We start from the raw sequence: 26,790 nt of genomic DNA, 5'->3' as shown, positions 1-26,790 counted from the left end.
GAATCAGACCACAAGCCGCTGGAAAGTATTTTCAAAAAGAGCCTACTGAATGCACCAAAGGGACTACAAAGAATGCTGTTGAGACTACAAAAGTTTGAATTTGTCTTGGTATATAAGAAGGGATCGTCAATGTTCATGGCAGATGCTTTGAGCAGAGCATACATACCACATCTGACAAAAGAGGTACATGATGGTGAAGTATTTCATGTGGATGTGCGGACTGTAACTGAAAAAGATGTTGAACTGATAAATATGTCGAAGGATGTAAGGATGACTCCAGAAACTTTGGAGGAAATACAACAAGCATCTGAAACTGATACAGTGATGAATCAACTAAAGAAAATCATTGTACAAGGATGGCCAGAGACAAAAGCAGAAATACAAATATCAGTTCAAGATTATTTCAACATTCGGGATGAGTTAACTGTACAAGATGGTCTCGTCTACAAAGGAGACCGTATTGTAATCCCTACAGCAATGAGAGGGAAAATCAAAGAAAGAATTCACAGAAGTCATCTAGGAATTCAAGGATGCCTTAGACGGGCAAGAGAAGTGGTTTATTGGCCGAGGATGAACAAAGAAATTGAAGAATGTATTTCAAAATGCTCTGTCTGCAGAGAATTCTCGGTGAAACAACAAAAAGAACCACTCATCAGTCAAGAGATACCAGATCGACCATGGCAAAAAGTCAGCATGGACCTTTTCGAAACTGAAGGCTGTGATTATCTAGTCATTGTTGATCACTATTCAGACTTTTTCGAAGTTGACAAACTAAGTGCAAACAAGAAAGCATCACAAGTTATTGGAAAGATCAAGGCTCAGTTTGCAAGGCATGGTATTCCCGAAGAAATGTTCACAGACAATGGACCTCCGTTCAACTCAAAAGAATTCAGTGAGTTCGCAAAGGAGTATGGATGTATGCATGTTACAAGTTCACCAAGATATCCACAATCAAATGGAAAGGCAGAGAGTGCTGTCAAAATAGCTCAGTCTATCATCAAGAAAGCTCAGAGCTAACACCGACCCATACATTGGCCTACTCGACTACTACAACACTCCGACAGAGTTGGTAACCACATCGCCAGCACAACGGATGTTTTCTCGCAGAACTAGAACATTGTTGCCTACTGCTCGACGTCTGCTCACACCAGAAGTAGTCAAAGATGTCAAAGAAAAACTGTATTATCGGAAAGAAAAGCAGGTCAAGTACTACAACAAAAGTACAAAAGAGCTTGAAAGTTTAAAACCTGGTGATATTGTGAGGATACAACCAGTAGGAAATGGGTTTTGGCTAAAGTTGAAGGTCAAGTGGATGTGAGGTCATACCAAGTGCGAACAGAAAATGGTAGAACCTACAGAAGGAACAGAAAACATCTAAGAAAAACGGGAGAAGAGTATGCACCAGAACCATACGTACCAGAACCATGTATTCTTCCTGTAAACATTCAACCTATCCAACCTACCCAGGAGAGATGCGAAAACAAAGAAGCACAGAGTACTACAATACATCAGTCAATGTCAGAGATACCAGTTCAGACTAAGACGATGCGAAAATCACCCGAGAAGCTGAAACGCGCATTTGGTGAAAAACTTATTGTTACAAGAAGCGGAACAGTGTCCAAACCAAACCCAAAGTTTAAATAATTAAGTTAGTTTAAGTACAAGAATGAAGAGAACAATTCGTTATGGATGTGCATTCTTGGAATATAATTTTTCATTATGGATGTGCAAGGACATGCATAAAAACCACACAGGTCAGAATAATACCTGGTTTTTATGTATAAAGGCAGGGCAGTCTACCCTCGTCCTTTATTGTGTTTATTTTCGGTAGTTAATTGTTGTAGTTCATTTGAATAGTTAAGAAAACAGAATAGAACACTAATGCAAAGTTGAAATTGTTTTATTTACAGAAACTCTAAATTGATTGTAAAGGGAGATTGGCTAAAGAACTATTCAACAAAAAGAACTGTTAAACAGAAGAAGACTAGAAACTTTAGTTTGAAAACAAAAAAGGGGAGATGTCTCGATATATAAAGTTACATGTTACATGTTGAGTCTCGATAAAGAGATGTTAGTGTTTGCGAGATTAACTCTCGTGAGATCTCGTTGTCGCCATGAGTTGGATGAAGAATAAACCGTATGTTAGTGACTAACTTGTTTCTTGCTTGTTTGTGTTATAATAACTATAACACATATTAAATATATTTTCTTGTTTAGAATATCTGTGTATGTATATTCAATGTGTTTCTGGTCATCGTAATATTTGTAAGAAGCCCAAACTGGATTTTATCTTCAAATAATTTCGTACGTACAAAAAAACATTTTTCAGGAAATAAAATTAAATTTAACCTAGTACAAATATTAGAACGATCAGAAACACGTTTAATATACAGCCACCAATATTTTATGCAGAAAAAAATATTTGATATGTAATTACAATCATTAAAAAGTCTCTGTTAGTCGATAACATCTTAAAAACTGCAGCAAACTCAGGAATGTCTTTTTGACGACACCCCAGCTATTGGGTTGTGGAGTATGAATGGAATGAGACACAGACTAAGGGATCATGGCCACATCATTATTTCAACAATACAATATTATTTTAGCTCTATCTCGATGATCACATAACAATACAAACATAAACGATTTGACTCCTATCGCATACAAGCATTCATTTCTGTACGGCATTTATTGTCCTGAATGAGAAAGTGCCAATGATATACATATAAAAAATTTGTCCTGATATTCTGTCAATTTTTTCGGTAGCGATTTTCTATTGTCATTGCCTAGACTGCGTTATGTTCTAGCACTGAGTGAGCTATGTCTCCCACACCATAAGATGCAACAATTCTTGCAGTTTACAATTTAGTGTAGGCCCCTATTATGATTTACTAAATGCTTTCGTTTCCGAAAGCAATATTTTGTTTCACGACATATTTAAACAATGGCTATTTGGTGTGTAACCGTATGTTTTACGTACAAATGACCCATGTTACAGCGGCGACTTTCTTATTCGGAACGGCACTCATTTAAGAAAAAGATATGAATGAATGAATGAATGAATGAATGTTTAACGACACCCCAGCACGAAAAATACATCGGCTATTGGGTGTCAAACTATGGTAATGCAAATAAATAAAGTGATGATCAACATCAATATAAAAATTCAAGGTTTAAACAAAAACAGTGTAAAGAACTGTGCAAAAATACAAATACAAATATCACAGAATTTTACGGACACCGAATTTTACTCTAAACTTCAATTTGTGCTGTATTGGCCATTCTCAAAGAGAATGTTACACCCCTGCACCACGGTGAGGTTACAGCACGCGCAGGGGAAAAAGATATGAATGCACTACTTTGGGGTACGCTATGTGTGGGTTTTTTTCAAATATTTTAACTGGGATGTTAACAGTCTTTATTAACAGGAAAAAAAGGGGAAAAAAGAATAATAAATTAAATTAGAATTAATATAATATAGTAATTATAATATAATGTGATGTAATACAAAAACAAAATATATCATGACCCCCTCCCCCCTCCAAAAAAAAAAGAAAAAACCCCACCAAAACAAAAACACGCAAAACCCACCGTGCAATAGGTATCCGTCTCCGTCCGGTCCGCGTTTTACCAACACCCCCAACAGTGTCTGTATATAATATTCAATGTGTTTCTGGTCGTCTTAATATTTGTAAGAAGCCCAAACTGAATTTTGTATTTAAATAATTTCGTATGTACGAAAAAAATCTTTTGGAAATAAAATGAAATTTAACCTGGTACAAATATTAGAAAGATCAAAAACACGTCTAATATACAGCCACTAATATTTTACGCAGAAAAATATATTTGATATGTAATTGCAATCGTTAAAATGTCTCTATTAGTCGACATCTTAAAAATTGCAGCAAACTCAGGAATGTCCCTTTCAGCTCCACGAATGAATGAATGTTTAACGACACCCCAGCACGAAAAATACATCGGCTATTGGGTGTCAATTTATGGTAATGCAAATAAAGTGATGATCAACATCAATATAAAAAACACAGTGTAAAGAACCGTACAAAAACACAGATAGATACTGACTTTTACTCTAAATTTATTTGTGCTGTATTGGCCATTCTCAAAGAGAATGTTACACCCCTGCACCACGGTGAGGTTACAGCACGCGCAGGGGCAGCTCCACGAGAAATGCACTGTAAACGTGTTTCTTCATGGGCGCTGCCATTTCGTATCGCCCCTGCGTGTGCTGTATCCTCACCGTGGTGCAGGGGTGTAACATTCTCTTTGAGAATGGCCAATACAGCACAACATTGAAGTTTTGAGTAAAATTCAGTATCCGTAAAATTCTGTGATATTTGTGTTTTTGCACAGTTCTTTACACTGTTTTTGTTTGTCTTGAATTTTTATATTGATGTTGATCATCACTTTATTTATTTGCATTACCATAGTTTGACACCCAATAGCCGATGCATTTTTCGTGCTGGGGTGTCGTTAAACATTCATTCATTCATTCATTCATTCATTCCATTTTGTATCGATGCGTAAGATCGAGGTTTCCCTACTTAATCTGTGACGTAAACAGTCGTAATGTGCACGAAAAATTCAATGTGCATTAATTAAATGAAAACTGCTGGATTAATATTAGGAAACTTTTGGATTTGATTACTAAAGCCATACATTATACATATAAAACTAATGGAATTATATTGTGCCCCGATATGTGGAACGAAACTTAACGTTTTTTCAGCACATCGGATAGCGTAATAAGCAGAAGACGTAACGAGCGGGTACGAAACGTCCAGGGACAAACAAGAATGGGTACGAAACATGCCGTGAAGCGCAACAAACACCAGTGTAGTAATTCATTTCCCTTTTTTTTTTTCGGCTGCTTATTATCCTGTGTTAAATGAGGTTATAATTTTAAAAGCAACATCCATCCCCAAAATTATGTTGTGTGTTGATTAATGGTCAATACGACCGATATTGCGTAAGAGAACCGTACAATGAGTTGACCAGTAGTGGTCTCGCTGTTAAACACTATTGAGGTCAACGCCACAAGAAAACTAGCGGCTATATGTCCGGTCGCCGTGTGTATTGGAAAAGAATGAATGAATGTTTAACGACACTCCAGCACGAGTATTTGATGTCATGTCATGTTATAGGGTTTTATGTGCACATTCAGAACAATCTGTTGTAGCGCACGCCTGTCGTGGGCGCAAGAGCTGCACGCCTGTCCATGACAGGAAAGGTTGTGGGAAGGGACCGCCTGCACTGGCAGGTGCAAGGGAGCACCAGCAGCCCGATCAAATCGGTAGCAGGCGAGTATTTGACCTTGACACTAGTTTTATCATGCCTATATCCACTAGGGTTCAGGCATGTCTCCCCCTGGTCTCACCTCTGGCAAGGCCAGTGGTTTGACCAGGGGCAGAAGGGTTGTAATAAGGGACCAATTTAGAATCTTACACTAAACATTGGATTTTAACCATAATTTGAGTGTGTCCGCCAAAATTAATAAGTGAGTGGTATTATCCGTTACACAATATATTTAGTTGACACCAATTTTGGCTGGGCTTCCAAAATTGCTAGTCTTTTATTATTATCTTTAAGCCCTGGAGGAAAGGTTAACGATCGGGGTGGGCATTGCGTACAATCCGGATTCACGATCCAACACCCAGGTGAAAATATACACCACCGAACCGAGCCGGATCCCCGCGGCAAGTGGCGGGCGGGCAGGGGAGGCCGGACAAACCTAGCCCTAACCCTAACACCCAATCGCCAACGCCCTACCGCCCTACTTCCGGCATACCCGTCCCCCCCCCCCCCTCCCTCAAGTCGCGGGAGGCCATTCCGGCCAGTGGTGAAAGGTATTGCTAAGGTGAGCTTTTAAGGGCTCAGATACACACCTAAGTGTGTTTTGGTTATATAACCATGAATAGAATGCCATAAGATAATGGCCATGTGTTAACCACAAGGTGGTGGTTAGGTTAAGATCATAGGAGATGATCCCATATAACTCTTAGTTGCAGCCGCCGAGCTCGAGTGGTGAAGTGAAACGTATATTGGTTGTAGTTTTGGAACGGTAGTCCTCAAAGTCCTCCTCCATCCGTCGCAAGTACGTAAAGTACCAATGTGTCACATATACCGATGGCCCAGACAAGCCATTAATGTACAAATACCTGGCATGCACACGGTACTATATAGTACCGCAAACACACCAGGGAGCGATCGGCCCTATGATCACTTTGATTGTTTAAAATAAAAACATGTTATACATTTAATTAAAATATATAATACCAATTTATTATTTTTAAAACCATCTATATAAAAATTAAACTTGTCTGTAATAAAAATCCATGCAATTAATACAAAAATATTAAAAAGGTAAAATTAAAATGAATTAAACATCCAACATCAAGCCGAGTTGAGAAAAGATCCTGCCAGGGATCAAGTCACATACTAGTGAATAGACGAAGAAAGCAAGTCATTCATATTAAACATAAATATAAAATATATAGGTCCTGTCTTACAGGCCTATTATACTACTAAAAAGTAAACTTATAACATAAAATATAAAAGAATTAGAACCAGACTCTACCAGAAGTCAATGGTATATATCATTCTAAAATACAAAATAACAATGTTAAAAAGCGATAAGCCAAGCACTATGCCAGACCCACTTACAAGGTCCCTTTTGCATAGTATAAACAAGCAGCACTCCATGCGAATATAATTAAAAGAATTACCATGTTTCCCATAATCTATAAGAAAATAGAAAAAAGAAAACAAGAAATTAGTGCCGTCTTCCTAGGAAAAAAGAAACACAACTAAATTAAAGGTTGAGTTAGCAGTCCCGTCTAACCTCCGGTATTGCCCTGCCAGAGGCCATGCCCGGTGTGTCGGTCCAATCCAATCCTCAACCTTTCGATTATCCACCATATTATAAGTTAATTAAATAAGTATTTCTGTTTTAGTAACATATTCCCTAAGTAGGGAAAAAACTTTCTTACTATTATATTTATCGGGGTTTAGCATATTACGTGGATTAAAGGCCAGACCCATTTCTACCATTTTGTTTTTAAAAATATTTCTAATATTAATATATTTATTACAGTGAAATAAGTAGTGTTCAACATTTTCCACTACTTTACATTGAACACAATTGGGAGATTTAACTTGTTTTAATTTAAATTTAGTGTCATTAAGACCGGCTACCACTCCAAGTCTTAATCTAGTTATTAATTTGGTTATATATATATTTGGGGATGTGGGACCTACTGTGTTAACTTTATTTTTAAGGTTTAAATGCCAAATGTTATCATTTTTGGTCCATTCTAGCTGCCAAAGTTTAAGTATTTCAATGCTGGCCATAGACATGATCTCAGTATAGTTATAGCCAAGCCTACAGCCAACACTGGTATCATTTAGTGATTTTTTTGCATTGATATCCGCGTGCTCGTTTCCTATAATCCCCACGTGGGCTGGGACCCATTCCAATTTAGTTAATGATGCCCATGCCCACTAAAAAAACATTTATAGCATAAATTTTATGAATTAGGTCCTTTCTGACTGAGTCAGCCCCCCTCAGAGCCAGAAGGGAACTGAGGCTGTCAGAAAAAATAATACATTTATTTTTAGTAATTGTTTTATGATTGGAGTTAATCCATAAAAAAGCGTGGAAGATAGCCATGAGCTCGGCAGTATAAACCGACACGTGGTCGGGTAGCCTAGCTCTACCCACAAATCGTTTGAGGGGAGGGTCAGGCTGTACATAGAAGGCCATGGCCGTTCTTCCAGAAATAGGGTCCTTAGATCCATCAGTATATATATGTACATACTCTGAATATAAGTCTTCTGCGTTTGCTCTGAATATAATATTTTTAAAAGGTTCATAATTATTGTTTAGTATTTTTTCCCTAATTAAAAGCGGAATTGGAGGCCTATTTTGGAGCCATGGAGAAATTTTTTTATAACTGTCGTTACTTATTATAAGATTATTTATCTTAAGAGATTTACATAGTTTATGCATGAGTATACCAAAGGAGTCACCAACTCCTTCTGTTGATTTGAACCCCAATCCAATTTTATGTTCTGGATGAGTCTGTATTTGATTCACCGGTTTATCTGGTGTTATATTTTTAGTTTTCATCCAATATCTAAGACAGAGTTTATTCCTGATTTGGATAAGGGGAGGTATACCCAGTTCTGCTTGTATATTAATATTAGAAGTAGTTATGAATGCCTTGGAGATGATTCTCAACGCCTTGTTTTGAACCACATCCAAGGCATTTAATACATTAGGATCTGCACAGCAAAATGCCTGTGCTCCATACTGTAATTTAGATACTATGAATGCATTATACAACATAGTTAATGATTTCCTATCTCCTCCCCAGGTAGTTCCAGAGAGGATTCTAAGAATATTAATGTAATGGCCACTATGAGCTACAATTTCATTAATATGTTGTTTAAAGGTAAGAGCCTGGTCGAATACAACTCCCAGGAACTTAACTTTATTGACCTGTATTAAGTCTTTATTATTAAGTAATAAATTAAGCCTATAGCTTCCGCCTCTAGTTTTGTGCTTGAAAAAGATACAAACTGTTTTAGAATCGGAAAGTTTGACTCCACAGGTTTCGGACCATTTGACTAGTTTATCAATATCGGATTGGATTGCTTTTTTTAGAATATTAAAATCCATACCCGTACGCCAAAAAGCAGTGTCATCTGCGAATAGCCCGATACTAAAATTTGCACTTTTATATTTTATGTTGTCAGTCATAGTTTTTGCCAAATCATTAATAAAAATATTGAATAGTGTAGGAGCAATGACTGACCCCTGTGGAATCCCATTTTCCAATATTGTTGTATCAGAAAAATACCCATTTACACTGACTTTAAAAGATCTATTAGATATAAATTTCTCAATAAAATTAAATAGATTGCCTTTAATGCCCATTTTATATACCTTTTCAAGCAACCCATGGCGCCAAACCATATCATAGGCCTTTTCTATGTCAACAAAAACTGCTGCTACTTTGTGATTTTTGGAAAAAGCTCTGTTAATTTCAGATTGAAGTCTTATTAAATGATCTATGGTGGAGTGGTTTTTACGAAACCCACTTTGAAATTTAGTAATTAATTTTTTTTTTTCTAAGTATAGAGTCAGTCTATTGTTGACCATAGCCTCCATGGTTTTGCACACATTAGAGGTCAGAGATATAGGCCTATAATTAACCGGTTTACTAACATCCTTGCCCTTTTTGTGCAGACTGAAGACCGTAGCTACTTTCCACTTAGTAGGTATGTATCCTTGGCTCCAGACCGCATTAAAGAGATCTAAAAATATATCTAATATTATGTCTGGCATATGTTTAAAAAATACATAACTGAAGTTATCTGGTCCAGTAGTTGTACCTTTTTTATGAATAAAGCCTTCAATAAATTCTTGTTTATTAAATTTCTCATTAATATCTAATTTATCTGTATTATATTTAGCATCTAATGGTATTTTTTTATTTTCTTTTTCTAGCCTACTCTTTTGAAATTTTACTGAAAAATTTGTATCGCTTGAATTATTACTAAATGTTTTAGCCAATATATTTGCTTTTTGTTGATTAGTTATAAAATCTTTATTATTAGCTAACGGAGTTTGGTTTTTAATTTTTTTTCCTTGTATCCGTTTAATTTTAGACCAAACTTCTTTACTATTGGTTTCGTGGGATATACTAGAACAGAATTTTTCCCACGATTCCTTTTTAGCTGTCTGAACAGCTTGTGTTACCAGATATTTACTATGTTTATAATTCAAAATAGTATCAGTAGTTTTATTTTTCTTCATTTTGGCTCTATTTTTGTTCCTTTTTTTAATTAGCTCTCCTATGTTATTATTCCACCATGGGACAGAGTGTTTCCTAATACCTATTGTAGAAATTGGAATAGATTTTTCAGCTATATTAATTATTTTATTTATTAAATCATCATTATATTTATCTAAATTTTTAGATTGAACCTCTTTAATTTTAATTTCTTTACATAAATTATAAAATAATATCCAGTCAGCTTTATCAAAATTCCATTTTTTATTATGTTTAGGTATTTCCCTCCAATCTCTATTAATTTTATAAGTAGTTAAGATAGGTAAGTGGTCACTTCCCAGATTATTAAGAACTTCCCATTCACAAATGGAGGCTATTGAGGAAGAAACCAATGTTATGTCAATGCATGTACAAGTTGCATTGTGGTCAGATATATGGGTTATGGACCCATCGTTAAGACAGGCCATATTATGGTTATCCAAAAATTGTTCAATCATTTTACCTTGTTTGCATGTTATGGAGGAGCCCCAGAGGATATTTCTGCTATTAAAGTCTCCTACTATTATTCTTTTATGATCAGTATTAATTAACTTATTATAGTGAGTATCAGTTATATCTTTTTGGTTACCTCCAGGGTGAATATATATATTATATAAATCGATTTGATCTTTATTACCATGAATAGTGATTCCGTTTACCTCTATATTATCATGTAATTCTATTTTAGGCAATTTAGTGTAAGCTATATTATTTTTAACAAAAAATGCAAGTCCACCTCTAGTGGTTGTATTAGTATTCGTAAAGAGGGCGGTAAATCCCCCAATCTTAAATGGATACATAGCTTTCTTTAATTGTTTCTCGTTAATCCATGTCTCCTGTATACAGATGACATCTATATTTGGATTAATTGATATAAATAATTTAAGTTCATCTCCATGATTTTGAGATTTAAGGCCTTTAGCATTCCATTGTAGAATAGTTAGGCCATTATCGGCTATTATATTTAGCCCATGATTGTTACCATTTTTTATATTTTTATTAATAGTATTATAATTGCCTCCCATAATATAGTTAGAAACAATTCTATTATACTATTACTTAGTAATTAATCTATTGTAACTTTATTATTATTCACTATTGGAGCCTCGGTAGAAATAGGGTTTTCCCATATAGAGTCACCAGCATATGGCACTCCATACCATAGGCACGTTCGATTTATAATATCTGGTTGGTTAATGTGAATTCCAAGAGTAGTTTTTAAGATATGGCAGGCCCGTACAGTGGCCCTATCAACCTGTGGGCGAGTGGGAGAATCTATAGTTTCCCCCTCAAAGCCCCCATTAATGTAGAGACCACTGAGGAGCCTGACAAGATCAAGAGGGGTTATAGGAAGACGGGTTAATTACAGTAGGGAGACTGGGGGTCACCTCTTCAACCCTGTTCTTAACTATGTTGGAGTAGAGGCCCCCAGTCCCTGAAACAATTGGTTTAGAACTAAAAGTTTTAGTTTGATTGGGAATTACTTTTGGGTTGTCAGGTTTCTGATTTTTTTTTGATAATGCAAGAAGTGCTCTCCTGTATTCTGGGCAGCCCTTGTCATGTGTATAGTGAGGGCCGCGACAGTTAGCACAGGAGATTTCTTCCCTGCATTGTTGTAGACCCAGTCTTTTAGGGTGGTTTTTACCACATCGCCAGCATGTGGGGGATGTACGATTTGCCCTACACCCCCGAGCAGTATGGCCCCAACGTTGGCACTTTGAGCACTTAATAGGTTTGATGACATAAGGAAAGAGCTCAAAGATGTCTCCGTTGAAGCAAATGGCATTCCTCGTTAGAAATTTCGTGAAGCAGGATGTCCATGTACTGGTTGTTCCAAACTACTACATTTTTTATGTTGAGAGGGGGGTTTTCATCCTCAGTTTGGTCAACAGCTCAGTACCGGAACATCCCACATTTTTAGTTTTAACAATAAATCTGTATGGATTCACTGACTTTATGCTTTTGGTAGAGTTAACCTCCGTAAACTGATTAGTAGTATTTTGGTCGGTATTGGCATTTGTTGGGCCCTGATTGGGTTTTACCTTTTTCCTACCGATTGGGACTGCCGTATAAAATGAGTTATTTGGTTTTAAGTCAGTTGCCTCCTCGATTTTACCTCCATTGATAGTGATCTGGGTTTGTAAAATAGTCTCAGAAATTGGTTTTTTGAGAAGTGGGTATTCTTCTACCCTAACTTTTTCTTTTTGACTTATTGGGGTGGGCATTGGTGGATGGTAACCTAACTCCTTTCCTATGTTTTTTGGAATGTTGAAGTGGCTCCCCAACTTGGCTTTTCAAATAGAGTTTATCATCTGATTTTAAATTGTATTTGGGGAAACCATCTTCGTCCGAGTCCAAGGAGAACCCCAGGGACCTCCCAGTCAACTTTGGGTGGTTCCCGGGGGTGCGTCCATTGCGTGGGTCGGACCTAGCACGCGGATCGGCCCAGAACTTAGATTTAAGCTTACCCAAGGGATTTGAGTGGTACGGGTTGGGTCCCCCTGTAACCGCTCCCGGACCACTTACTATACCCTGATCATTAGACACATCTACAGCCATATCGGAGTCTCCCCCCACCCCCGCAAGGTCACTACCATCAGAGGTGGCTATTAATGTATCATTATGACCAGTGCGGACGTGATCGTAGCCCGAGCTAGAAGACGTGTTTTCGATCCCTATTTGGATTCCTTTTTTGTTTTTATGTATTTTCATTAGTTTAACATGGATGTTTTGACTTTGGGTTATGGGTTGAGTGATTTGGGCGTCAAGTTCATCCTCCGAAAAGGATGGGGTGGGTGGGCAAGACTGGTTGAGGCAGGAGCCTTCCTGGGGGGGGGGGGGGGGGGGGGGGGGTAGTAATTTGTCCAAATGAAATTAAAATTTCTTTATTATTTTCTGGGTCTGGCCTGAGAGTAAGGAAGGGACCAATGATTTTAAGTGAACTTTCATCCCCTCTGATGAATGTTACACCGTTTTGAAGCTGGGAATAAAAGAAAACTTGGTTTCTAATTTGTGGCTTTTGTAGCTTTTGAATTTCAGAAATCGAATTTTGTAAGAAAAGAAATTCATATGTGGATGGGTTTGAATTGTCAAACCAGACCTGTCTAATATCTGTCAAGGGCAAATTAGGTTTACTTTTTGGGGGTTTTTTAGGGGTGGAAAAATCAAGGGAGTCTTGGTCAAAGTCTATACTGCTTTGAGACATGTTTTCCAAGGTATTCCACCTATTAGAAATCGGGATCTCTGGGTTAATATTATCTCTGTCATCTCCTTGTGGGGGACTCAGAACTTCTGCTTTTCTTTTAATAGGGGTAGATCCCTCTAGTAGACTACGGTTACCAGTATTTGAATGGTGTATTTTATGTTTACCTAACCGAGCCGATCTTTTTGTATATGGTGTATCTGGTTTCCTCTCAGTTGTAGATACTACTTTCTCTGGCGATACATTGGGTTTAGGTATTTTATTTCCTGCAAGACTGATTGACTCTTGCATGCTTACCTCTGTGTAGCTTCCATTCAAACTGGCTGCGTTGACTTCTGTGGTTAGCTTGGGAAAAATTGTGCAGTACTGGTTGTTATGCCCGGGCATAAACTCTTTATTGAAAGTTGGTTTCTCAGAATTCTCGGGGTTGACACTAGGTCCAAGTTGAACCAAACCACTATCATTCATTACATTTGCAATTATAGGGGGTTGGAATGGGACACTAACGTCATTGGAGCCGGCGGACTCAACTATTTGATCTAGATTACCTGACTCATCCAGGGAGATGTTGGTGACAAATACTAGATGTTCTTGGCAGCTGGCTGTTGTTGATGTAGTACCTAACTTACCCCTGTCTTCCATCATCGTGTTGGTTGTTGACCCCCGGATCAAAATCGATGGTCTCTGTGGTCTTGTTACTGTTGTAGGTTCTGAGTCGAGTATTTGAAAGAATATACATAATATATAGTGTTCCCGGCTCCGACGGATTACCCACAGTGCCTTGCGGTCGGCCATATTGATAGGCAGCTGAGCATATCGTGATCTTTTTATCGTCATTGTTTACAAGCTATTGTCCGTTTTCATTTCTTTATCTGAATATAATGCCTACAATGTGTGCCATTGTTGATTGTAATTCACGGTGCGAAAAAGAGAACAGCAGGTTTTATCGACTGCCTAAAGTCCTAATTCATCAGGGTGAAGATACTAAAGAGAGAAGTGAGCGAAGGAAGAGGTCTTGGCTTGCAGCCATAAATTGTCAGGAATTGACAAAGAAAGCTGTGGAAAATTGTAGTTTGTTCCAGGCATTTTATTAGTGGTACGTTTTTATGTTTTTAATAACTGAATAATGCGCATTCGTGTGTCACTGGGGGTGGGGTGAAACAAGCAGGTTATTTTTAAAGCCACACACACGCACCTCTACAACACATTTAAATATTGACAATTTGCTCTAGAGATTATTTCTTTTTTTGATAAATAAAAAGTTGTGTGTGTGTGTGGACAGACGTGTATATTTTCCAGTACATAATGTATGAGTGTATGTTAATTCAGTATTTGTTGTGTGATCAAAAATATACCAAGCTATTAATAACCGTAAAACATATTTAAGAGCAAATATACATGTATGCATGTTAGGAATATTTGGAAGTCTTACAGGAAAGATTTCCCCACATACATGTACATATATTTATCAGTCTCTCATATTATGTCTTTTTTTCTTCTTTTTTTAGGAAAGCCATCAACTTTGTATGATGAAACCAACCCAGATTGGGTGCTTTCTTTAAACCTGGGTTACAAGCAGTGTACCTCAACTGATCCGGGCCAAAGATACAGTAGGTTACAAAACCGAAAAGAAACCAGACTAGGGCAGCTGCTTTAACTCTTCTGGATTTGAAGAGGGGGGAGCTGTTTCCGGTACAGATACCGAACCTGAGGTAGATAACGAAACGGAGGATGCCCATATGTCTGACCCTGAAAAGCTTAGAGTAGCAACAGCAGAAATTGTGGTGCTTAAGGAGGAAAATGAAAAACTGCGCGAGGAAATTGAAGTTCCATAAACCAGAAGATTTCAAAAATGATGATGACAAGGTCAAGTATTATACTGGCTTGCAGGCCTGCACAAATTGAAAATTTGCATAACCGGAAAATCGGTTATGCCAAAAAAAAATTGCATAACCTATTTTGATTTGCATAACCGGTTTTTTTAAAAAATGAAAAAGAACTTTAAAATAATTTTAATAAAGAACACCATTGTCATGTTGAAGTAAAAATGAACTGTAATAATATACCTTTATAGTATACACGTCAAACTTATACAGTCAAATTTTTCTTAGTAGATATGGTTCTCAAAACTTTAATTTTTTGAATTAAATTTGAATTAGTATAATGATGACCTATCATTGTGTATAATCACTATATATAAACAACAGACATACTAAATATCATAAAGGTGGTATTTATTGATGAAAGATATTTGGTCACAAAAAAAATTACCATATAAATAGAATATTAAAAATGTCCAATGAGATAGCATTTTTACACTTTTCTATTGTAAGCATTGTGATCTGGTTTTAAATTAGCTGTCATAAGGGGTAGGTTATAGCCTGCTTCAAAGTTTATGTAGCAGTAAATTATTTGAATTCTTCATTTATTAGTTGTTGCTTATTATGATTGTTGCTTGTATTTAGTAATGATTCATCATAATGTCAATCCAGGTTTTCAAGTTTATATTCATGAATCATATATAATAAGCATAAGACAGTTTTGAAAATTAGTTCCAAATATTTAGTACAATGATATCTGCTCATAACCATAACTGTCAAACCAGTGAAACATTGGTCCATGTAGAATAACCCAAAAAAATAAACTAACACAAAATTGGTAATCTTCTGATCTTCTAAAGTTAAAATAAAAACTAATATGTGTAAGGTAATCTCTCAAGATTTATAATATAGTTAGCATTTGTGCCAATGTAATGTATATAGTTTGTTTTTACTGAGCGGACATGTCATCGTCTTCCTCATCAGAAGAGCAGTTGAAACTGTCAATGTCCATATCAGACTCAGAATCCGAACACTCCATGGCAACGTCCTGGTCACTGTGACTTTGACCTTCCCTGGAAGTTGATGCAGTTGCTGCTGGACTTTTTAATGACCATCGCCAATGTTTTGCTTTCATGTAGGATTCAACTGCTTGTTTAATTAATATTTCCTCATATTCCCATTCTGGATGGAGCTGCTGCAGAATGCTATGATTGAGGTTTACAACCAACAAGTAGTCCAGTGAACTGTTTGATATTGTGCATCTCTGATCAGGCATTACTTTGCGAACCCGGCTAAACCCACGTTCAACAATACCTTGGGCAAAAGCAACGACAAGGCATAATTCGATTACATAGAGTATATTCTGAAATGTTTCTTTGTGATATTCAAATACCTTTGACCAGAAGGTCAATTTGTTTTTGATGGTCGGATATCTCTTTGTTTGTAATTTCTTCAGTTTCAGAAATTCGGTTTTGGAATATTGAATTTGTATTTCGCAAGAGATTCAGAAAAATGTTCAGCTATGGTATCTATCTCTGAGATTCCATAGTTGTCATCAGTTGGATCCCATCGCGTGTGGTCGACAAACACCATGGATTTTATAACATCATTCTCTTTCAGACTGTCAAATCTGTCTTTAATACACATGTCAATGTCTTTGACTAGTGATGTCTTAACATGTGTCATCTTCCTTTCTCCTGCCTCAACTTTTGTCAGTTGAAATTCTTGCGTGTGTGTAACTTCTTTTACCAGTTTCTTTTCTAAATTGACTCTCTGTTTTGCAGTTAACTTTTGTTTGTCTCTCAAAACTAGTCTTGATGGAAGATTCGTAGAAGTTGCTTTCATAACAGTAACTGAATCGTCGTCATTCTTTTTACACTCAAAACTGCCTAGAGCTTCAGGTGGCATTATTTTCTCCCTGCTACTGATTTCTTGAAGTTTCTCATGGCACTCTTCTAACACATCAAAGATGTCAGTTATTAATGTATCATCAGCCTCTAATACACTGGTAACATGTGCTGTTGTTTGCAAAACTTCGTGGTACAATGCAACGCACCCAACAAATTCAAACTGAAGCATTTTGCGATGGTAGCCACGGATTTTGTCTTTCATGACTGGAGTCACCAGTCCACGCGTTTCAATTGCATTCTCTGCAAAAATAAGCAATACACAAAAATTATACAAAAGAACCTGCAGGCCCTTTTCTTTATGGGTTTGAAATCGGGTGCCGTGAACCTTGGGAAGTCTGCGGATGTTCACATCCAACTTTTCAGCTATAAGGAGCATCAGACGCCAATTTTTCCCACTGTTCCGGAATAAGTAGAACAGATTCATCATAAAGTCATCAATGTCTTTAAACTCAGAAGATTTTTTATATGCATCAGCCACAGCAAGTTCAAGCTTATGCAAAGAGCAGTGCACCACTAGGAGAGATGGTACATGCATTTTTAGAGTTGTCATGGCACCATTTATAACTCCCATATTGACCGAGGCACCATCAGCACAAACAGATATCAACTTCAGTGAATCCTGTAGAATGATGTCAACATCAAAACTTTCAAAAGCACTTACAAATGCTTTCTGCAAGGAGCTTGCATCTGTGCCACCAAAGTCTCTCATTCGTTGACATTTTAAGAATACACATACAGGTTTGCCCCCAACAACAACCTTTGCAAACACCAACTCTTTTTCTTCTCTGCTTTTTCTTGCCTCCGATCCATCACACATACCTGACATAAAGTTAGAGGTTTTCAAAATATTTTTTACATCCTGTCTAACAACTTCTGCTAAGGTGTGGATCATCTCCTTGCAGGCACTACGATTAGATTTTCCATCCATGATTTTAACACCATTTGCCTTTTGCAATTTGACCAATGCTTTAAACTTTGTATACGGTTCATCTTGGTTGACAATGTACAAGGCTGTACGAAATAATTTCGAATATGATGAAGATGACTGTGAAATGAATATTTCGTCAATATGACCTTGAACCTTCTTATCATCTTTGGTTTTCTCTGCTGTAGGCTCTGTACATTCTGAAATTAAATACAATTAAATACAATGAAACTTTAGGTCTATAGATATATATATATATATACATACACACACACACACACACATATATATATACATACATACATACATACATACATACATACATATAAAAAAAAAAAAAATATATATATATATATATATATACATACATATGTATGTGTGTGTGTGTGTGTGTGTGTGTATGTATATATATGTTTTGGTGTGTGTGTGTGTGTGTGTGTGTATTTATGTACTCCTGATCTGGTATGAGTGTAATGCATATGTCTCGTGTATTCACTGGTGTGACCTGAGTTGTCTAGTGCTTTATGGAAAGAAAGATTTTTTTTATTTAATGACGCACTAAACACATTTAATTTACGGTTATATAATATTGGCGTCATAGACATAGTTAAGGACGACAATATAATAAGAGGAAATCCATTGCAGCCGGCCACATGTGCTTCTCTCAATGAAATGCAGCAAGGGATCTTTATATGCATTTTCCCACATAGGACAGTACCTGTCGTGGGGTATCGGTTGGAACAAGAAAAAACCCAACCGATGTGTTCACTGAGGTGGTTGTTTATACCAATGAGCCGCTTTACTTTACGGTTAATAAAGAACTGAATTAATTGACTGAGGTAAATCCCACACCAGTTTTTATATTATGTAATTTTATTATTTTTATTCATTTACAAATATATATCCCATCAATGACAGATTGAACCTTTCAATTTGTTTTATTCTTATTACAATGCAAAACAAAAACAAAAATCACTTACCTTCCTTTTCGTCTGGATTCCCTTCATTCGATTTCTTTTCCTGATTGATAAGATTCACTGCGAACTCGTGGAGAGAACCTGGCTTACAATGTCTATCAACATTTGCCCTGTGAATATACTTCACTCCATCGATGTATTGTTTAACGTTGTTAAGTACTGAACCACGAAGTTGTCTTTTTTTGGATTCGGCTACAATTTCCGACCATTTTTGACTACAAGGAATACATTTAATTTCTTCTATACGATTATCATCATTCAACACATAATCAAAGTACTTCGAAAAAGGCCATTTCTTAAACGTTTTCGCCGAAACTGTCTCTTTCGCCGCCATGATAACTTTTTTCATTGGAAAATCATCGCCATGTGTGATATTTGACAATTTCCCGTAATCAGCCGAAGTTTACCGATTAACGTTTATTAATGGAAGTATCGCAATTTCTGATTGGCCGCATTTTGAAGGAATTCCCTTCGGTGACATCCAACAACCAATGAGAATATCTTACACTTCACAATATAAGTATTCTAGCTAGACTGGTATCTGCCATTTCCGTAACATTTAATTATAATAACACATGTCGGAAACCAGTCAAGTTGTTTGTACCCGCGATGTATCGTACGGTCACACGTTTTCGATCGACACGCGTTTCTGATCGTTCACATTTGTAATTGCAATAGTGCGAGAATGTGCGAACACTGATGTCACCACAAGAACGAAAACGAACACGGAAGTCACTGCTTTTGTTCCGAGAGAAAAATTATTAAATACTTATAATTTTTTATTTATATTTTATTCATATATTTCGCTTAAGCGATCGAAAACCGGTGACTCTAGGACATTTTATTCAGAAAGTTTTGCACGAACGGTAAATCGGTTATGCGAAATAAATTTGCATAACCGACGCACGAACGAAACGATCGTTCGTGCAATTTGTGCAGGCCTGGCTTGTCCAGTTTTGTCACACTCATGGCTTTGTTTGATTTGCTAAAAACAGAAATAACAGAAAATAAGCTTTCTTTGTTGACAAGATTCCAAAAATTTATTATAACACTGATGCGGCTTCGACTAAATCTTTCCATCACTGATCTGAGTTACCGGTTTGGTGTGTCAAATTCTACCATATCGAAGGTGTTTCTGGCTACTGCCAATGTGATGTATGAAAGGCTCCTGCCACTAGTGCGTTGGCCAGAGAGAGACAGCTTCATGACACCATGCCAATGGTTTTTAGAAAATATTTTGGACGTAAAGTAACTGTAATTATTGACTGTTTTGAGCTCTTTATTGACAGACCGACCATCCAATATGACAGCTCGAGCGCAGACATGGTCAACCTATAAACATCACAACACAGCAACATATCTCATTGGGATTACACCCCAAGGAACTGTTAGTTTTATTTCAGAAGGATGGGGTGGAAGAGTGAGCGACAAACATTTGACGGCTAATTGCGACTTTCTGTCAAATTTGATTTATGGGGATGCCATTTTGGCTGACCGAGGTTTCGAGATTCAGTTTTTCGTGCTGGGGTGTCGTTAAACATTCATTCATTCATTCATTCGAGATTCAGGAAATGGTAGCTGTGTACGGGAGCTGAGGTGCGATATCCAGCTTTTATGAGGGAAATCCCAACTGACCGCATCTGAAGTGGAATCCACAAGGAAAATTGCAAATGTGAGGATTCATGTCGAGCGAGTAATTAGCTCTGTGCGACAAAAATTTACCATTCTTGGAGGGACATGCCCCATTGACCATCTGATTACAAAAGAAAATTCAAAACCACTTTTAGATAGTTGTTTTTGTTTGTTGTGCACTTACAAATATGTGCCCATCAGTTGTGCCATTTGAATGACGGCAAACAATATATATTTTTACAGAACAGCAGCCATGAAGGACTTGAGACGTAACAAAAATAATTTCAAAATAATTTCAAAACTCCAAACTCAACATGTCTGCAGTTTATTACTTTTTCCATCTGTTGAGATTTTTTTCTCTCACAGGAAACTGTAGTAACCCAAGCTAACCCAAGCTGCACTGACGAGCCCTGGGTTGGGCGAAACATGTTACCATGTTATTTTTTGTATCAAAAAGTAGATTGTGCCTCAAATCTTGAAACTAATATATAAAACATATTACAGCCGAATAATATAATACATGTATTGAGAAATTCAGTAACATGCTTGGTGGATGTTACAAATTAGTTTGCTATGTTTGATTAGTTTTGTCAATATCAGCTTTCCTTATATAGTTGCCAATCGTCAAGCTGTCAGTATTTGTAATTACATGTTGCTGGTCAATTTGTACCGGATTTGGTCATTTCGAAAACCATGGTCATTCCGTACTTCATTTAGTACTATAAAATAAATAAATCTACAAATAATGCAAACACCTTTGCAATATTTATAAACAGTTTTTGCTTTGCTTACTAACCATTTAACACTCATGTTTTTGACGTTGCAGTATTGCATATTCTAATCTTTATTACTGTTATTGTCACACTCAAATGTTTCTTTTGTTTTCACTGAACATTCATATTTAATAATTTATTTAAGACTTCAAATACCTTTGACCGAAGTGAAATATGGTACTCACAACTATGATGTTGCATCTTTAATGGTGAGATTTATATACAGTGTAGATGTACTTGTGATTTGAAAAGTGGTGTATGTGTGACTGTTTAGCAAAGAAAATAAAATTTGCTTTAAAATTTGTTTACACGTTTCGCCCTCCCAGGGCTCATCAGTGCAGCTAGGGTTCCTTATCATTCTGACAAGAAAACTGCAGACGTGTTGTTGAGCTCCATTTCCTTTAATAATTGAAGATCATGGAAACAATTTGTATATTCAAGCTTACAAGTTCCTTGCTGTTGATTTCACTGGACAAACATGATGAAAATCACAACCCAGTAATAAAAATGCATACAGGTTAAATAAAAGTTAATTATATGCACATGTATGTCTTTCTGAAGTTAAGGATTATTTCCTTCTCTTTATCTTAGAAGTTTTAATATTGTTCACAGCTTCTTTCTCCACACAATCCAAACAATACCATTTTCCTACCGGTTCTTTCTTCAACTTCATTCAACTTCATGCAGGAAAAATGAAACCACTCGAATGGCTTGTGGGGACAATCTGCCGAGTCGCAAGCTATCATTTTGGAATCGCTGTTTGAATTGTTGCAGATGCAGTACAGTGTCGCATCATCATCGGAACTGTCATGTCCTGTTGAAATGACCATTTTATCCACAGGAATTGCTGAGGCATGATCACTACAATGGGTGTCCACTTGACCGAGCGTACTGGTATATGATGGGGATCCCACTTTATTTTTCCTAACACACAGCTTTTTGACACTTTTCTTCCTTCCCTGTTTTATAGATTTGGACTTTGCTGCAGTAAGGCTGACCTGATTAGTGGAATCAGTCAGTGGTTGTGGTCTTCTTACTGAACAGATGACTGACTAGCACCGGAAGTATTACTGTTGTAAAAAAAACTTGGTAGATTTTAAAGTAATTTGTTCCCAAAGTTCAGGGCAGGGCTCAATCCTCTCCATAAACAAATCATCTGTGGTCCACACTATAAAGTCACAATACTCCAAATTGCAAACATGCAGTTGAGATTGCACCTGATAAAAATAAGGATGATTTCGCTTCAACCGAAGAGCCCCATCAATGTTTCTAAGCATGAATTCTTCCCACCACGTACATTTTCATCCTTCATGCAATATGGACATTTAATTTCAATGCATCCCTTACCACAGCATTCACATTCAACAAGACCATCTGGGGAAGCACCTAAATGGGAATAACATGCACTTAAAAAAAGCCCACAATCACTGATGTTGACATTTTGATGAAGGGTACTAATTTGATTCAAGTAACTTTCTCTTGCTGTTAGCTCATGTTGACATCCCCACCTAGTTGTTGCAGATGAAAATGTTGCTTCTGTTGGGTAGCATATTGACTTCAGCAAGCTCAATGAAGGATTGTTACAAGATGTCGAACATACGGCTTTCATTTTTGAAGCTGTAACACGCCCAGTCCTAAATATAAACCACATTTTTGACTTAAGACTGTTCTCTAGTTGCAAGCTCCACATTGACAATTTCTTCATCAGTGACAGCAAGTTCCTTAAACACGCTTTCGCAGTGACTCAAAATCTTGATTGTGGATTCATTGTGCAAGTTTTCATCATACAATTCACTTAATATCATGGGGTATTTAATGTCAAGAACTTTTGGAATATAAATGCTGTTGTAGTTTCTGTTTACATACAGACATGCTGGTTTTTCACTTGAAATCTTGTTAAAAAAAGGTCTCCCACTGTGAAGTTGATGCCTTTTCCACAGGTTTCGTCGAACGAATGGGGGTATCCGAGATCTGTGTCTCAGGATGGTCAATTTGTCGATCCAGTCGTTTCTTGAGACTTTTCGAAGATATAACATTTATATTTTTCAATGGTACGCGATGAAGGCAACATATCCAGTATGCAGGTTCCTGCATGACAGTAGTGGTTTCTCTCAACCGCACCGATGCCTCAATGTGAAATAAAACTGATGCAACATGTGAGCATGATTCCCCTCAGCATTAAAGATGATCCAGGGATGAAGAAGGGGGTCGTTAAGACTTTGGAAATGCAAAACCGTGGCTCTGATAATCTTGAGACTAGCCTTATCCACATTATATATGTAAACAGCAACGTCCCTAACCCAACCACACACAAACCGGTCGTAGGCGTCCAAACTCTTGTAGTTCTGGAAGTCTTTTAAAGTACAAAAAGGGGCTTGGGTGGAATATTAAATAATTAACAAGATCGGGATATGTCGGTGCGGGATGCAAATTACGATCATGAAGCCATTTATCTTTGCTAAGTTGGTATGGATCTTGCTTTCCTATACACTCTATTTTGTCATTGTATCGAGATCTCGATTGGTCATCCAGTGTCTCAATATAGTTCTGCATTTTATCGATCTCCTAGTGGTCAAAATGTTTTGTTAATAAACAAATAACTGATAACACTATTCTAAGCTCAAAACAATAACGTCTTACGTGTGCTTTACAGTGGAACCTGCCTATCAACATGGCCAACCGCGCAGAATCATGGGTAATATTGCTATTTTTAGCTCCAAGCCGAGAACCCTCTAGGCCTATACGACCAATTCGTAACATTGATAGACATTATTCAGACTACAACATGAATACACTGTTTTTGTTCATATTGCTGCCGTTTGTAAACTTTATGCCATGTATTTAATGGAATGGATCATTAAAACTAAGACCGGGGGGGGGGGGGGGGGCCGGAGCGTAGCCCATTGGTAAAGCGCTATGATCGCTCCCCGTCGGTGAGCCCATAGGGCTATTTGTTGTCCCATTCGGTGCACCACGACTGGTATATCAAAGTCCGTGGGATAGTGCATATAAAAGATCCCTTACTACTAACGACACCTGCTCAGGACAGACGTGCGCTACAAGAGCTTGTTCTGAGTGCACATAAAAAACAATGGCATAACCTGACCAAATGGAATGAATCAATGAATGTTTAACGATACTCCAGCACAAGCTTGAAACGTACATCGGGTATTGTGTGTTACACGGTGGTAAATATAAGAATTAATTGTTGATCAACATTAATACAAAATAAATTCTAAAATCTAGTTTAAAAACAGTGTAAAGAGCTGTGCAAAGATTAAAAAGACACTTTCGCATCAACATCCCAATTAAGCTTAAAGAACCGACAGCCAGTCTGTAAAAGTAACATATTTGGATTCCACGGAATCCTTAATTTGTTCTAAGGCTTCATTAACTTTTAAAATAATTGTGATGTAGTATGTTAATTTACTTAAAGGCATATTCCTGAGTTTGCTGCAATTTTTAAGATGTTATGGACTAACAGAGACTTTTTAAAGATTGTAATTACATATCAAATATATTTTTCTGCATAAAATATTAGTGGTTGTGTATTACACGTGTTTCTGATCATTCTAATATTTGTACTAGGTTAAATTTCATTTTATTTCCTAAAATATCTTTTTTCGAATTATTTGAAGACAAAATCCAGTTTGGGCTTCTTACACATTTTAAGTCGACCAGAAACATATTGAATATATAGACACTGATATTCTAAACAAGAAAATATATTTAACATGTAAGTTTAATCGTAGAAATATTTTTATTAGTCGCAAACATCTTACAATGTAGCAAACTCAGGAATGTCCCTTTAAATATCTAGTGACATCGGGTTATATATGTAGTAGTAGTAAAATTCACATTGAGTATTGTAATTTGTATACATAAAAAAATAATCAACAATAATTGAATCGGTGACTTCAAAAAGGGCCCAACTCTATGAAACATTTTTTTTTTTTTTTCTTTCTCAAAGTATTACCATAATTTTAGCATCATATTTTGGACACTTGCAGTACTCCATTAGAGGTAGTAATAAATAACACAATATGGTGGCAAATGATATTTTGGTTTAAGGTGGGTGACCAAATAAAATCAGTGGAGTTGGGCCCTTTTTGAATTTTGAAAACGGTTGAAGTTTCTACATAGAGGGGACAAAACATACCAGTGGTTGTAGGCTTAATAAGGCGGAACCTACTTGTGATTTGTGCCGACATATGTTCACTAACTTCAGTGTCATTCACTTGGTTTGCCCTCATGCCAGGGTTGGTGTACCGTATACTGATTTTAAACATGGTATCAACCAATTTATCTTTTCTACTCTGCAACATAATTGGAACGGTCCTCCTATAGACAGTGCAGAAAGGATGAAATAGTCTTGTGTCATGCTCGCATCGGTCATACATACCTGACCCATTCATTTATTTTGAAGAAAGATCCTCCACCTCAGTGTGAGCACTGTCAGTGTACTTTGACGGTACGCCACATTTTGGTTGAGGGTAGGAATCTGCAAGAAACTAGAAAGGATATATTTCGATTCCATCCACAACTTTTATTGCAGTTTTTACGTGATGCTAACTTTTATTCAAAATGTTAATTTTATATATCTGTGATTTTTGTATTTTTCCACAGTTCTTTACACTATGTTTTAATTTAACTGTTGAATTTTTATATTGATGTTGTTCACAACTTACTGTCTGCATTTACCATAGTTTGACACCCAATAGCCGATGTATTTTTCGTGCTGGGGTGTCGTTAAACATTCATTCATTCATTCATTCATTCATTGTTTTGTTTGCATTAATTAAGAGCAAACATTGTTTTATATACCATATGTTTTTGTTGCTCTTGGTGCTGGGATGTCGTTAAACATTCATCCATTCATTGTTGCTCTTGGGGCGGTGGCTAGGGTCAATTGGGTGATTTTATTTTCTTAGTGCCCAAATGTATCCCTGGCATGGCTGTCTTCTGGTTATCCGCAGCACCATGTTCCCTGGTTGGACTCGGTGTGTGTGTGTGGGGGGGGGGGGGGGGGGGGTTTGATGAACCTTTCATTCATTAAATATGGATATAACCAAAAAACATTTAATTCAAAAAGACTCCATCAAATCGAAGAATACTGTGAAGAAATCCAATCTTGTTTGATTTATTTTTTCTTAGATGCATATCCATTATATAACTATTGGATGCAATTAATTAGTAAACCAATAATTAAACAAACTAACTTTCAGCCATGTGCCAAACATCAAAATAATGCCTGGTCTGGCCTTCTTCCTCTCGCATGTACTTTGTGACCAGTGACCAGTTCTAGTACATGACAGCCAAACTTCTTGATATGCTCTAATGCCCTCTTCAACCCCTCCAATTCCTTATTCTGCGAATTCTTTACTTCATTTACCTTAAAGTAAAATTGAATAAGATACATAAGTTTACAAACAAACTTTTAAAAATTATAACAAGAATACCTGTAAATTATGATATAAATTTTGACCATATCAAATGTGTTTTAAGCCAAACACACACTAAATATTATATAAATGCACACCAATTTACTGATAAATCAGTATTTATAAGCACTTCACAATTTTTGTTTTAATAGTTAGTAATCAGCTGTGCTAACACTCGAACTTGATTCACAGTATAACAAAGAAAATATTAAATGCAAAAGGAAAATGACATGATTACAGTAAATCACATATCACA

At 36.7% G+C, this 26,790-nt stretch overlaps 1 protein-coding gene across 1 annotated transcript; it reads right to left on the bottom strand.

Annotated features, from left to right (window-relative positions):
• Window positions 1–16,334: 16,334 nt before the first annotated feature.
• LOC121381468 (zinc finger protein 862-like) lies at window positions 16,335–21,923 on the bottom strand. Its single transcript, XM_041510787.1, has 5 exons — window positions 21,735–21,923; window positions 20,324–20,328; window positions 19,600–19,673; window positions 18,692–18,769; window positions 16,335–17,911 (listed from the first exon to the last, which is right to left on the bottom strand). Exons 1-5 carry the CDS (start codon window positions 21,921–21,923, stop codon window positions 16,335–16,337), a joined length of 1,923 nt encoding a protein of 640 aa, XP_041366721.1.
• Between the last annotated feature and the right edge of the window lie 4,867 nt (window positions 21,924–26,790).

The sequence above is a fragment of the Gigantopelta aegis genome, chromosome 9 (assembly GCF_016097555.1).
Source record: "Gigantopelta aegis isolate Gae_Host chromosome 9, Gae_host_genome, whole genome shotgun sequence".
NCBI classification, from domain to species: Eukaryota; Metazoa; Mollusca; class Gastropoda; order Neomphalida; family Peltospiridae; genus Gigantopelta; species Gigantopelta aegis.
Note: the sequence above shows the minus strand (reverse complement) of the source record. Positions and strands in the feature narration are given on the sequence as shown.